General features: G+C 45.3%; 2 protein-coding genes across 7 annotated transcripts in view; both read right to left on the bottom strand.

The window, feature by feature from the left end:
* The window catches only part of LOC122543030 (eukaryotic translation initiation factor 4E-binding protein 1-like), an 18,810-nt gene extending 18,437 nt beyond the window's left edge, over positions 1-373 (bottom strand). The window contains exon 1 of the mRNA XM_043681219.1: positions 101-373. Coding sequence (XP_043537154.1) covers positions 101-239 — 139 coding nt within the window. The 5' untranslated portion in view covers positions 240-373. The remainder of the gene's footprint in view (positions 1-100) is intronic.
* Positions 374-5,516: 5,143 nt separating this feature from the next.
* rhobtb2a (Rho related BTB domain containing 2a) overlaps positions 5,517-13,618 on the bottom strand; it is a 60,300-nt gene continuing 52,198 nt past the window's right edge. For 5 of the 6 annotated variants that reach the window (XM_043681212.1, XM_043681213.1, XM_043681215.1 and 2 more), the window contains one exon: positions 5,517-12,815. In XM_043681212.1, the coding sequence (XP_043537147.1) occupies positions 12,622-12,815 (194 nt within the window). In that variant the 3' untranslated portion in view covers positions 5,517-12,621. The remainder of the gene's footprint in view (positions 12,816-13,618) is intronic. The other variant, XM_043681216.1, reaches the window with a different exon arrangement.

Here is a 13,618-nt window from a genome sequence, read left to right as displayed (position 1 = left end):
GGGGTGTGGCGGGGGGGGTTGTGTGGGGGGTGGTGTGGGGGGTGTGGTAGACTCCGCCCCCCTCCCCCTCCGCCGCCCCCCCCCACCTCCCGGGCCTTACCTCCTGGGGTGGTGCTGAACAGGGTGCCCCCGGGGGTGGTGCTGTAATCGGGTGGTAACTGGCCCGAGTCGGTGACCATCACCCGGCGGGTGGGAGTGGGGATGGCGCGGCTCTCGGTTTTCTGACCTGGACCCGACATGGCGTCCCCCTGTGGGGGAGAGGGGCCCGGTCACTCTCCCTGTCCCCACCACCGGCGGGACACACGCAGCCGGCCCTCCCTCCGTCCGTCCGTCCGCCCGCCACCACCAACAACAACAACCAGCGGCTCCTTCCGAAACACTCCGGAAATTGCCGAGCCTTGGACACGCCGCGGCCCATCCTTGCGTCATCTCCCAGCCCCACGCCGAGCCCGGTTGGACACCAACTGGAACCTTCCGGAAAAAACCGAGCGCCCGGGTGGGCGAGGCGAACGCGCCTTGCGTCATCCTCGGCGGAAACCGCTTCGCCCCGCCCACCCCGCGCCTGCGTCGCCCACCCTCCGGAAATGATCGAGTGTCTTCTCGCGAAACCTCGCCGCTGGGACCGAAGCTCCTTCGGGTCGCAGCGCTCGGGCGAGCCCTGCGTCGTCTTCCGAATGGTCTCCGAAAAGGGCCGAGCACGCTGCGTTCCTGCATGACGAAGGCAGGCAGCTCAGGAGCTCCCCCAGTGGCTGTTGTCAGAAGGACATTTGGTCTTTGTTGGAGACTCGCACAAGTGCGATCGACTCTGTCAACCAGGCTCAGGTCTGGTTCTGCCCAGCACTGGGTTCCGACCTGTGTGTGTGTGTGGGGTGCATCGTATCACGTGCTCATTTTGTTTTGATTTCATCTATTATTGTCACAGTACCCCAAAACAGTGAACAGTCTTGTTTTGCAGACAAACCAGAGAATTCATCCCTTACATGAGTGCATCAGGGTAATGGAACATAACGCGGCTGCAGCTGTCCAGGGGGTGCAGAGACAGACCAACTCAAAGATGAGGGGCAAAAACAAATTGCTGGAAACTCTCAGCAAGTCTGGCAACACCTGCAGAGAGAAATTAGAGTTAATGTTTCAGGTCCAGAGACTGTGCCTCCAACGAAGCTGTTCTTAAATTTGTTGGTAAGTGTTTTCAAACACTTGTACCTTCTGCACGGTGGAAGAGAGTGTGTCTGGGGTGGGAGGGGTATCCAATTATGTCGGCTGCTTTCCTGAGGCAGTGGGGAGGAGGGCTGATTTTCCTAATGGATTAGATTAGATTAGATTACATTACAGTGTGGAAACAGGCCCTTCGGCCCAACAAGTCCACACCGCCCCGCCGAAGCGTAACCCACCCATACCCCTACATTTACCCCTTACCTAACACTACGGGCAATTTAGCATGGCCAATTCACCTGACCTGCACATCTTTTGACTCTGGGAGGAAACCGGAACAAACCCACGCAGACACAGGGAGAACGTGCAAACTCCACACAGTCAGTCGCCTGAGGCGGGAATTGAACTTGGGTCTCTGGCACTGTGAGGCAGCAGTGCTAACCACTGTGCCACCGTGCCGCCCGTGGACTGTGCTGCATTCACAATTCTCTGTAATTTCTTGCAGTCTTGGGCAGGGGCAGTTGCTGTACCAAAACTCTGATGTGTCCAGACAGGAAGCTTTCTACGGTATACCAAAAATTGGTCAGAGTCATTGTGGAAATATGAACTTTCCTGAGCCTTCTGAGGAAGTAGATGGTTTTTTGACTGTGGCACCGATGTCAATGGTGCAGGAGAGGTTGTTGATGATGTTTACTCTTTAGAACTTGAAGCTCTTGACCAACTCCACCACAGCACTACTGACACAAACAGGACCATATGCTGCATTCTGGTTCCTGAAGTTGCTAATATCATTGCGCTGATATTAAGGGAGAGATTGTTGTCTTTACAGCATGCCAGTAAGCTGTTCATCTCTTTCCTGCACTCTGTCTCAGTGCTATTTGAGGTCCAACCCACTACAGTGGTGTCATAAGCAAATTTGTAAATGGAGCTGGAGCTGAATTTGGCCACACAGTTGTGAGTGGATAAGGAGTATTGTAAGGGGCTAAGTAGGCACACTTGCAGGGCACTGCTATTAAGGATTATCGTGGAGGAGGTGTTATTGCCAATTCTTGCTATTTGCTGTCTGCGGGTCAGGATGTTAGGATACATTTGCAGAGATGGGTAGCAGAGCCCTAGGGTTCGGAGTTTGGAGATGAGTTTTGTTGGAATTATGACGGCAGGACTAAGGTCAATAAGTAGGAGTCTAACATGGATATCCTTGTTATGCAGACATTTCAGGGATGAGTGTCGGGGCAGGGAGATGATCTTAATACTTCTTAAATATTATTGCTAATCTGTTAGTTAGAGATCCCAAAAATGTTCTGGGAGCTGGGCTTGAATCCGGCCAGGCAGATGCAGGAATTTGAATTCAATGAAAATCTGGAATTAAGAATCTCAAGGTTTCAATGAAACCAGTGTTGGCTGTCAGAAAAACCCACCTGGTTCATTAATGTCCTTTAGGGAATGAGACTGCCATCCTTATTTGGTCTGATCTGCATGTGACTCCAGATCCATAGTAAAATGGTTGACTCTCAACTACCCTCTGAGCAATTAGGGATGGGCAATAAATGCTGGCCTAGCAAGAAATGCCCACATCCCATGAACAAATTTAAAAAATGACTTCAGGGTTACTGACTTGAGCCCCTTGAGAGGGAGACTTCCAAATATCCACCGCTCTCTGGGTGAAAAGTAGTTTTTCTCAGATCCTCTCTAAACATCTTGCTCCTTAACTTGTTAATAAATGAAACCCATGCTCTTATTCTCTCTATTTTTGATGCATGAATACAGACACAAATTTTGTTCACCATGTGCATTTTCATCAGTTTTCAAACTTGAACCTTTTCACCTGCAAAGATTCACTGGGTTCTATTTCTGCTTGGGGTCACAGAACTTGTCAAAATTGGCATACTGTCATTGGACTAGGGATCATGGAATCTTAGAAACATTATAGAAAGGAGTCAGCCTGCTCCACCATTCGTTATGATCGTAGCTGATCATTGAGCTCAATACCCGAATCCTCCCCTCCCCTCACATTAGTTGATTATTTTGGCCACAATCGCTATATCTACCAGAAACCCAGGTCAGAAGTCACACAACAACAGGTTACAGTCCAACAGGTTTATTTGAAATCATGAGCTTTTGGAGCACTGCTCCTTCGTCAGGTCATACAGTCATAGACTCAGAGATATACAACATAGAAACAGACCCTTCAGTCTATCTCATCTTTGTTGTGGTTCTGTTCGCTGAGCTGGGAATTTGTGTTGCAGACGTTTTGTCCCCTGTCTAGGTGGCATCCTCAGTGCTTGGGAGCCTCGTGTGAAGCATTTCTGTGATCTTTCCTCCAGCATTTGTAGTGGTTTGAATCTGCCGCTTCCGGTTGTCAGTTACAGCTGTCCACTTCAGTGGTCGGTATATAGGGTCCAGGTCAATGTGCTTATTGATTGAATCTGTCGATTCTATATACCGACCACTGCAGCGGACAGCTGGAACTAACAACCAGAAGCGGCAGATTCAAACCACTACAAATGCCGGAGGAAACATCACAGAAGCGCTTCACAGGAGGCTCCCAAGCACTGAGGATGTCACCTAGACAGGGGACAAAACGTCTGTAACACAAATTCCCAGCTCGGCGAACAGAACCACAACAATGAGCACCCGAGCTACAAATCTTCTCCCAAACTTTGAGTACCTCATCTTTGCCAACCATATATCCTCACCCAATCTAGCCCATTTGCCAGAACTTAGCCCATATCCCTCGAAACCCTTCCTATTCATATACCCATCCAAACCCCTTTTAAATGTTGCAATTGGACTAGCCTCCACCATTTCCCCTTGTAGCTCATTCCATAGACCCATCGCCCACAGCACGGAAAAGTTGCCCTTTAGGACCCTTTCCCCCTCTCCCCCTAAACCGATGCCCTCTAATTCTGGACTCCTTCACCCCAGGGAAAATAAGTTGTCTATTTACCCTATCCATGCCCCACATGATTTTATAAACCTCTATAAGGTCACCCAGCAGCCTCAGAAGCTTCAGGGAAAACAGGTCCAGCCTATTCGGCCTCTCCCTATTGCTCAAATCCTACAACTCGAGCAACATCTTTGCAAATCTTTTCTGAATCCTTTCAAGTTCCATAACATCCATCCAACAGGAGGGAGATCAGAATCACACCATATTCCACAAGTGGCCAAACCAATATCCTGTGCAGCCGCAACATGACCTCCCAACTCTGACATGCAATCCTCTTACCAATAAAGAAAAGCATACCAACCACCTTCTTCACCATCCTATCTACCTGCAACTCCACTTTCAAGGAACTATGAATCTGCAGTCCAAGGTCTCCTTGTTCAGCAACACTTCCAGGACCTTAACATTAAGTGTATAAGTCCTGCCTGGATCTGCCTTTCCAAAAATGCAGCACCTCACATTTATCTGAATTCAACTCCATCTGCCACTTCTCAGCCCATAAGCCCATCTGATCAAGATCCCATTGTAGTCTGAGGTAACCCTCTTCGCTGTCCACTACACTTCCAATTTTGACGTCATCTGCGAACTAACTATACCTCTATGTTCACAACAAAATCATTTATGTAAATGACAAAAATGTGGCTGATGGTACATAAGGTGATGAGGAAGATAAATAGAATGTTGTTGTTTAATGCAAGGTGAACAAAATTTAAAAGAGTGCCCATTATGCTACAGCTGTATAGTGTGGCTGTAAGAACAGTCTGAAGTATAGTTTTAGCTTCCTTATGTAAGGACATATTATATTAGAAACAGTTCAGAGAAGGTTCGTGCAACTGATACCTGGGTTTGTGGGGTTATCTTACAAAGAGATTTTGTACAGCCTACAGTCAGGTGCAATCTGGGAGAAAGTGAGGACTGCAGATGCTGGAGACCAGAGTTGAAAAATGTGGTGCTGGAAAAACACAGCAGGCCAGGCAGCATCCGAGGAGCAGGAGAATTGACGTTTCGGGCTTATGCCCGAAACATCGATTCCCCTGCTCCTCGGATGCTGCCTGGCCTGCTGTGTTTTTCCAGCACCACATTTTTCAACTTAGGCTCAATCTGTCCAACCTTATTTCATAAGCTCTTGCTCCCAAAAATGAGCATACTGAAACTTGTCTGGATTTCAGGGTCAGATTGTTTTATGCAATGACTGTGTGACCAAGCTGTGATGATTTGGATGCATTACAATAGTGGCTACATTTCAAAAGCATTTCATTAGCTGTGAAGGGCTTGGAGATGCACTGAGGCCTTGGAAGGTGTTACATCCTTTGGGAAGGGATCCCAGCGCTGACACTCATTATGTTAATGAGTCCGCAGTGCACTGCCATAAAAACTGAAACATTATTTAATTGCTTTAAAAATTAATAAGAAGCAAGGATTAATTTTAATTCAATTTTTAATACATGAACATTGCACGTGCCACATATTTCAATTCTTAATTCTCTCTTCAGTAACACATCAACACCAACAAACAGGTACAAAAATATTTTCTTCGCATTGAAAATATCTAACAGCAATTGTCAATTTAAGATAAGAAAGGACAATACATGAATTCATCTCAATACTACATCGAGCACTTATCTAACATTAAAATATACAGTAATAACGTATAAATTGATGTATTGCACAGCCAGAGCTGAGCAGCACTCATGGAATACAAATATCCAGCACTTCATAATTTTTTAAAGACCTGAAAGTGGATGAAGAATCAACATAAATGTAAGAGGGGCATTTTCAAGATCACCTGCCCATTAGGAAACCTATACTGGTTTGACACACTGCCTGCTGCCTTCCAATTCTAGCTCTTCCACGTTCCCCATTTTCTATCACTTGTACTTGGCAGCAGTGCCTTCAGCTGCTCAGGTGAGGCACCAAGGTTTCAGAACCCAATCTCAAAACCCCTTGATCCTCTGTCCTTTGATCGTCTGAAGACATACCTCATGAACCAAGCTTTCAGTCACCAATCCTTCTGCCTCATGTGGATGCAACGTTAAATTCTCTTTGACCAGGTTTCCTGTGAGGCACCTTTTTCTAAGTTGTAGGCACTGTATAGATTCCAGTTGTTGCTTTTGCCTGAATTATGCTCTCCCTTGATTTCAGTGGAGAGTAATATTGGCTGTTTTGTAAAACCAGCAATCCACATGATCCCAGAACACTCCCCCATGCAGAGTTATGTTCAAATTGTTCAAATTACCCCCCTCAGTTCAGGATCAGACTCTCAACAAGATGTTTGCTCTTGTGAAATCTCTCAACCTGCAACCAAATATCTGTATAGAATTTGTTACTCCATCTTCATGACTCCCATTAATGGCAGCACAAATGACCCGGGAAGTAGGGAGAGGGGTGGGGGCAGTGTGGGCGGCAGGTTCCAAGAATATAAAATTAAAAATATTCTCTCAAGGCACTTGCTGATGGTGGAGTTACAGCTCAACAGCTCCTGGTTTTCGCCATTGAGAGCTTTGACTGCAAGTGTGGACTATTTGATTGTGGAGACATCACTGCTGTACCCAAGTCTTTCCTCATCACATCACCCCTCTCTCACGAAATGCACTAAGTATCCACTTTGTGTGATGGGTCGAATCACCGGAGGCTAATTATGACCCCCAACAACTGCAGGACCAACTCTAAATTGTCAACTAGCACAGGGAATTGAAATTGAAGTTGACCTGCTTCAGTATCACACTATGCTGTGATGTAACACACCAAAAATGGATTTGAGGCTTAGATCAGATCAATCACTATTTTACAGAATGACAGAGGGGGTCATAGGGCCTCCTTCTGCTTGTTGAGCTAATTTGTTTCTGTTTCTAACACAAACATTCGCACTGACTGACCAAGCACATCCTTCAGACTGGCAAGAGAATATTAAAATATTAGTCTGTGGGGATTAGTGAGCTCAGTTAAATTGGGTGTGTTGTAGAATGATGTCAACAGCATGGGTTCAATCCATGTACCTAATGGCTGTGTGGATGCATGCAGACTTGTCTCCTTGCCTTGTGGAGTGGTTGCCCTCCACCCTATAACCAATGTGTCCCTCTCCAACAGAGGGAGATGCCCTTGGTATTTTACTGACTACAGCTAATTACTTAATAACCTCAAAGGAAATGTTGACCAGGGGATGTGCTGAAATACAAAGAGTTTGGAGGAGGCTTATGTGTAGACCAAGCACCAGTACCAAGTGCTCTGGTGGAGTGCTCTGCAGGCAAGTGGTGAAGAAATGACAAAAAGTGAAAGCCTGGAGTCCAGTGACCTTTCTTCTTCAGGTTGAATGGTCTATTTCTGCTTCAGTTTAGTTTCCCTCATCACTGTTGCAAGTGCAGGCAAGAATAGCCTTGCATTCCTGTTTGGGGGCGAATGTGAATCATGTCATACTGTGAAACACTGAGGCCTTTCTCAAAGCGGCACACCAGGGCCAGATATTTTCATGGCTGCCAGACCAATATGCTTGCCTGGTCTGTTCAATGAGTTGATCCAAAACGTTCATGCAAGGTCAACTCGCTAAACTCATAGAATTCATGTCTGCGTGGCTGATCTTTCAACAGTGCCTCAATGCTCTGTTCAGTCGTGCCACAGTGAGACATTCAGAAGGTTCTGTGATTGGACACAACCCCTTCAAGGCATCCAGTCTTCTGTTTCTCTCCCTGCAGCAAGCAAATGCTAGGTGACAGCAGCTGCAGGAGTCCACCACTGCAGGAATACTGGTTGCAATTCGTGCAGAGCATGGCATTCTGACTTGCACAAAAAAACAGAAGAACTGGATTTCTCAGTCAGCCCTCTGGCCTGTTATTTAGTGATGAGGTGCAGGGTCGAGGAACATAAAATGAACTGGCTGGCTGGTTTACCACTTAGCTTTCTGTTCACCCCCACCCGATTTCCTATCAGGAAACAGCAGCTCCCAGTCACTTTAAGAAATATAATCCATAGGTTCTTAAGCGCCTTTATGAGCCAGTTGACTTAAGTAACACACACACGCACACACACAAATACACCCCCTGACATTCTGGCATGGAGCAGGTCAATAAGATTCAGCTGTTTTATTTTAAACGTTTCTTCCAAGTACAGTGCTTCCTCAGGCCCAGAAGCCCCGACCCGGATAATATCCTCTCTCAGTCAGAAAAGAAATGTTACAAAGATAACAATTGAACTGCACAATATAGGGCCATTCTGCCCCGTTGGGCCTGTGTTTGCCCTTTGAATGAATAATGCCCTGAATTTCACTAGCGTGTCCACCCCCCACTATCTGGCATGTTTTATGCTCTCAACAGCAACTGCTACTTGAAGAGTTATGATTAAATATGCCTCCACAAGCTGTCCATTCAGGCAGTACTTTCCAGATAAAAGTCACCCTCTTTGCTTTCTCCTGTTATCTGCTGGTCCTTTTTCATGTTGCTCGGAGGCTGCAATAAAGTCCTGTCTGTCTACTGTCCACCCTGTCCGTGTCATTCTAAGTGCACCTTGCTGGGAGCCTCACCCATCACTTAGTGTACACTCTGTGCCTGGCCTCTGCTGTCCCAAGCCTTGGGTGTTGAGGAGTTGGTGTTGCTGGTTCCTCCAAGCCTTCTGCTATCTCCAAGGAAAAGACCGCACAGAAAAACAGATCATGTGTCTGTGCAGATTTCCCCCAGACCAATAGAGCCCTTGAAGAAGACAGTGGAGGGGGAAATGGTGTACCTTGTGGAAAGCCCAGCTGGAGTGACAGTGTACAAGAGCAGAGAGCCCAGCTCTGTGTGCCCTGATTCAGGAGGGATAGGGGTCCTGCCCCTTTCTCAGCAGCATATAGAGATGGACTTGGCTCCTGTGAGCCAAGGATATGGGCCTGGGGAGGGTGCTGGAGGCGAAGTGGAAGCAGCTCAGATGCAACTCCACCAGAAACAAACCTAAAGGCAAAGCAAATCATTGGAGAGGCTTCTCCATGTGCTTCGTTCCGAAAATATCCCTTCTCTGCTGTGGTGAGGAATATTGACAGCGGATTGTGTCCCAGATAAAACACCTTTTCCAGTTATGACAGCAGTGAGTGGGAATTTGCACCTCACTCCACAGGGATCTTGTGGAAAACCCCATCCCCTCACTTCCGATGTGCAGACTGGTATACAAGTAAACAGCAGCGAAACCCCATGGAAAAGCAAAATACTGCGCACGCTTGCACAGACAATCGCTGGAGAAACGCAACAGCTTCAAGTTCTGAAGCAGTGTGTTCCAGGACTGGAAATGTTTCCTCTGATTTTTTTCCCCTTCCCTCTGCAGATGCTGCTGGTGTTTCTCCAGTTATGTTGGTGTAGCTTTGTCGACAGAATTACTCAGAATTGCTCCCCCACTCAACCCATCACAATGCGGTCATACGGATCAGCGTATTAGGCTGAGGTGTTAAAACTTGTGGGATATATTAAAGAACTGCAGTGCAGGTTTTGAAATCTGTTTGAAGTATTCAAATCTGGAAAAGATTTCAGAAAAGCTTGCGCACTGTCACAGCCCCGAGACTGCCATAGTTTTAACTTCACAGCAACTACCCTGAGCAAAGTGTTCTGCACTTGCATTGTTAAAACAAGGATGCAAGTTAAGATTTATGCCTTGAATAAATGCGGCTAAGCCAGACATGAAAAAGGTTCAGGGAGGATCCTGACGAGCTGCTAAAAAAACAAACCCATTCTCTGGAGAGCACGCACAACAGCCTAACAGCCTTGAACCACTGACAATGCTGAAGGACTTCTTCAGATTGAACAAGCTGACAAATGCTGGGCAGCTGAAAGCTGCAGTTTTACGTGATAACCAGTTCCTGTTTCCTTCACTGCTTTCCCCAGTTCAGCACAATTGTTCTTTTGTCTCTTTCAGTCTGTCTGATTGTTAAGCAATCCCTTAGATCATTGTCTTCTGGTGATTAATCAATTCCTGCTTCTAACTAAAGGGTCCACATGCAAAGCCAGACCACTTTTCTTACCATTCTTTGTCGCAGAGGTTTGTTTCTTTATTGCTTCTCATACTTTCTCAGGCTCAGATACGCTCCACCCCAAGAACAGTACCAGCCAGGGGAGCTGTCTGTAAGGCAAACGACCTGATCAGTGAGGCATTTCTGGAATCTAACTGCAACTTCTGAGTTTGGATTGCAGATGAGGAGCACCTCTACAACACAGAGACAGTTTAGAGGTGTAACTTGCACATTGCTTCCCAGGGTACTGCATGTGTGTGTGTGTGGGGAAGGAGCTCCCAATTCTGACAAAAGCATCAACTACAAATGCCCTGCACCTCAAACAGCAGAGAATCCCAGCAACTTGGAAAGCAGAGATTGACATGTTGCACGTTTTTACAAGCTTGTATCTCAAAGGTAGAGAGTAGTTTCAGACCACATTTACAAAGACATTTTCGTGTATTTACACAAGGATCCCTACACTCAAGAGACAAAAACTTACCAACTGACAACATTTAAAAATATTTTCACATCCAGTTTATTCTTCAACTTGATCACTTTCTGCAAAACAACTACCCAAGAAAAATCTCTGATTTCCTTAAAAACGAATTGTTCATGTTGATTCACAAGGTAACAAACGAAGGTGAATGTTTGATTCCAATAAAAAGACTACTTTAGATCCATACAATAAATAAGTAGATAAAGGGACTCAATGTTCAATCTAAAAAGGATTCACAACTCAAAAACTCATCCAATAGGTGCTTTCTAAATGCCAAAGTACACAAAGCTCAGCAATTGGTAGAATTACTACAAACCACCAACAGATTTGTTGTGTGTTCTGGTTTCACATAATGGTTTTATAAGATGGCGGAGGCACTTGGACTTTGCTTTCACGACAGACAAGTGATGTCCATCAGTGCCTGCTTATTAAAGAACCGCCACAAGGAGGGGTGTCTTGTTCTTTCTTCATGACTCAAACTGTGCTAATTTACACTTGTCTTGTTTTGGATCAATCCATCCATTGTTGCACGAGAGCTTTGGAACAGTCTGGCGTTCCCCATGTGCTTCCAGCACCAATGTATCACCCAAAGTATGTACAAGTACAGTCTCAGGATGTGCGTAGGGTACAGTCAAACAGCATCGGGGCTGGGCTGTCTGTATATCTGCTGTAACTAAGTTTCAAGTTGAAAACTGTCCAACCTGAGAATCACAGTTCGATCACTATTTTTCCAGCACAAGCCGAAGGAAATGGAAATGGAAATGGGTGAAAAGGAAACTGACTTTTCCTTGATTCCATTCCAATTTCCAATGGCCCAGACCTGGAGAACATTCTCGATGCATGTCATGAAGAAAATTTCAATATGTAAAAGCTGCATGAAATATACCTGCAATATCTTGTCTGACCTTAGATTCAGTCTCTCCCCAGGGCTGTCCTGGACTAAAGATTTAAGAGTTCAGTCAAAATGCAACATTAGGAAAACGGCTGCATTTTTAAATGATGTATCACAATTGGGGGAAAAAAAATAAATCTGAAAAAATTGCTGTGTAAACCTCCTCGGAGCTGTGAAGAAAATAATTCAACTCACTCATCTCTCACCTCACATTGTCTCCTCATAGTGTGTCAGAGTTCGGTTTGCGCAGGTATCATTTTACAATACTGAATCTTACATGTCACGTGGAGAAGGAATCACCTTGCTCCTGACTGAGATTTATTCACTGAAACTTCCAGTTCACTTTACTTCAGCTTTTCAAATACAAAACATGTACATTTTGTTCATAGATCCAGCGTGTAAAGGATAAATTCCAAATGCAGGGATTACTTTTTAAGTCAACAAAAAAAAAAATTCTTAGGTGACATTCCGACATTCAGGAGGAAGATAAGTATTCTGTGATAAAAATTCCATGAAATTAACCCTGATTTCTCAATCTTTAAACAGAAGCTATGAGCAGTATATATAGGTGATAAGAACCATTCCATTCGTACCCAAATAAAGAACCCTAGGATATACCAGTTTTACCAGAGCTGGCTCAGCCACAGTAGGATCCATGCAAAGGAAATATCATGCTTCCCTGAAATGTACTACTGTACGAGATGGCTCCCTGTCAGCAACCAGGTTTAACAGAAGTTGCCAATTATAAAATCACAATCAAAATTCTCCCACTGCTTTACTGTAGTTTATCTGATCTGATCAATGTGGCAGAGGATTCAGTTTCACCAAACCCTTACAAGTCTGGCAATAGTTATGGGGTTGAGCCAACAGTTCAGTTTTATTAATGCCTCGTTTGTGTGTTGGTATGTATACATGTGTTTACGTGTGTGTTAGTGTGTTTGTGTATATATGAATGAGAGAGGGAGAGAGAGAGAAAGGAGGAGAGAGAGAGAGGAAGAAAGTTGGCACCAGCCATCAGAAAATAAAAACTCACTTTGGCTGCCATGGTTTAGCTGTCTTTCACCATTTTGGCCCCGTCGTTATTAAAATCCACTGAAGGCTTGGCCAATTGGAAACTAAGGCCTTCAAACTGGGTGAACCGACAGTTTTTTTTCTAAAATAGAAAGGGTCAATTAATCCAAGCCATGGTTTCAGACAACAGTGGAAGAGGACGAGGCTGTGGAAGGTGAACTTGAATTCCAGAAAAACCACTTGCGCTTCAGTTGACGTTTCTGGCACAAGTAATCCTCTTTGTCACGTTCTTTCCTGGCTCGCTGGTAGTGATCATCCTCTTTTAGGAACCAGACAGGAGGCCAGCGGTGCTTTTCAAAGTAGTCCTGGTTTTCTGAAAGGACATGTCAACAAAATCATGAATGGAATGTTTGCTTCACACTGATTTCACACCACCTTATAAGGTCTTCCCTTCCTGAGTGGAACCTGCAAGCCTTCATTGCCCAACTCAATCTTTGTAGCTCCACACACACACAATCCCCCCGCTATTCCAAGTTTGAGAAACAACTTGGATTTTATTTGTGTCTTTGACAACCTGAGACAACAGAAAATGTCTCATGACCCATTAAGTACTTTTCAAGTGTTGCCATCCACAGAGGGAACACTGTGGACAATCAGCGCATAGGAAGATCCCACAGAAATGAGGTAATGCGATTGTATGTTAATCATGATGGTTGAGGATAATTGGACAAGACTCCGCTGTTTTTTTTTCTGAGCGGTCACCAGGGATCTTCTACATCCAAAGAGGGCAGACATGGTTTAGCTAACATCTCATCCAAAGAACAGCATCTCCAGACAATGCAGGGATCTCCCAGGACTGCCTAGGATTCTCAGCCGAGATTATGTGGTCAACCCTCCGGAGTGATATTTGAACTCAGTTTTCATTTCATGGTTAGCTCTGATCCGGGTCCATTTCTCAAACATAAACGCTCCAGAGTTTTCCTAACCTTTCTGCTCAAAGGCTGCGGATGTTGGAAGACAACTGCACCTTTCAACACTGAAATAGATTGTGATTTTTGTGAGGTAAATCTATCAAGGGATACGGAGCTCAAGCAGCTAGTCATAGCTCAGGTGCAGATCAGTCATAATCAAATAGTAGAGCAGGCTGAATGGTGAACTACATTCCCTTTTATGAAT

This window comes from Chiloscyllium plagiosum, chromosome 42, assembly GCF_004010195.1.
Source record: "Chiloscyllium plagiosum isolate BGI_BamShark_2017 chromosome 42, ASM401019v2, whole genome shotgun sequence".
In the NCBI taxonomy this organism is placed as follows: Eukaryota; Metazoa; Chordata; class Chondrichthyes; order Orectolobiformes; family Hemiscylliidae; genus Chiloscyllium; species Chiloscyllium plagiosum.
The sequence above is the reverse complement of the archived record's forward strand: the minus strand, read 5'-3'. Positions and strand labels throughout refer to the sequence as shown.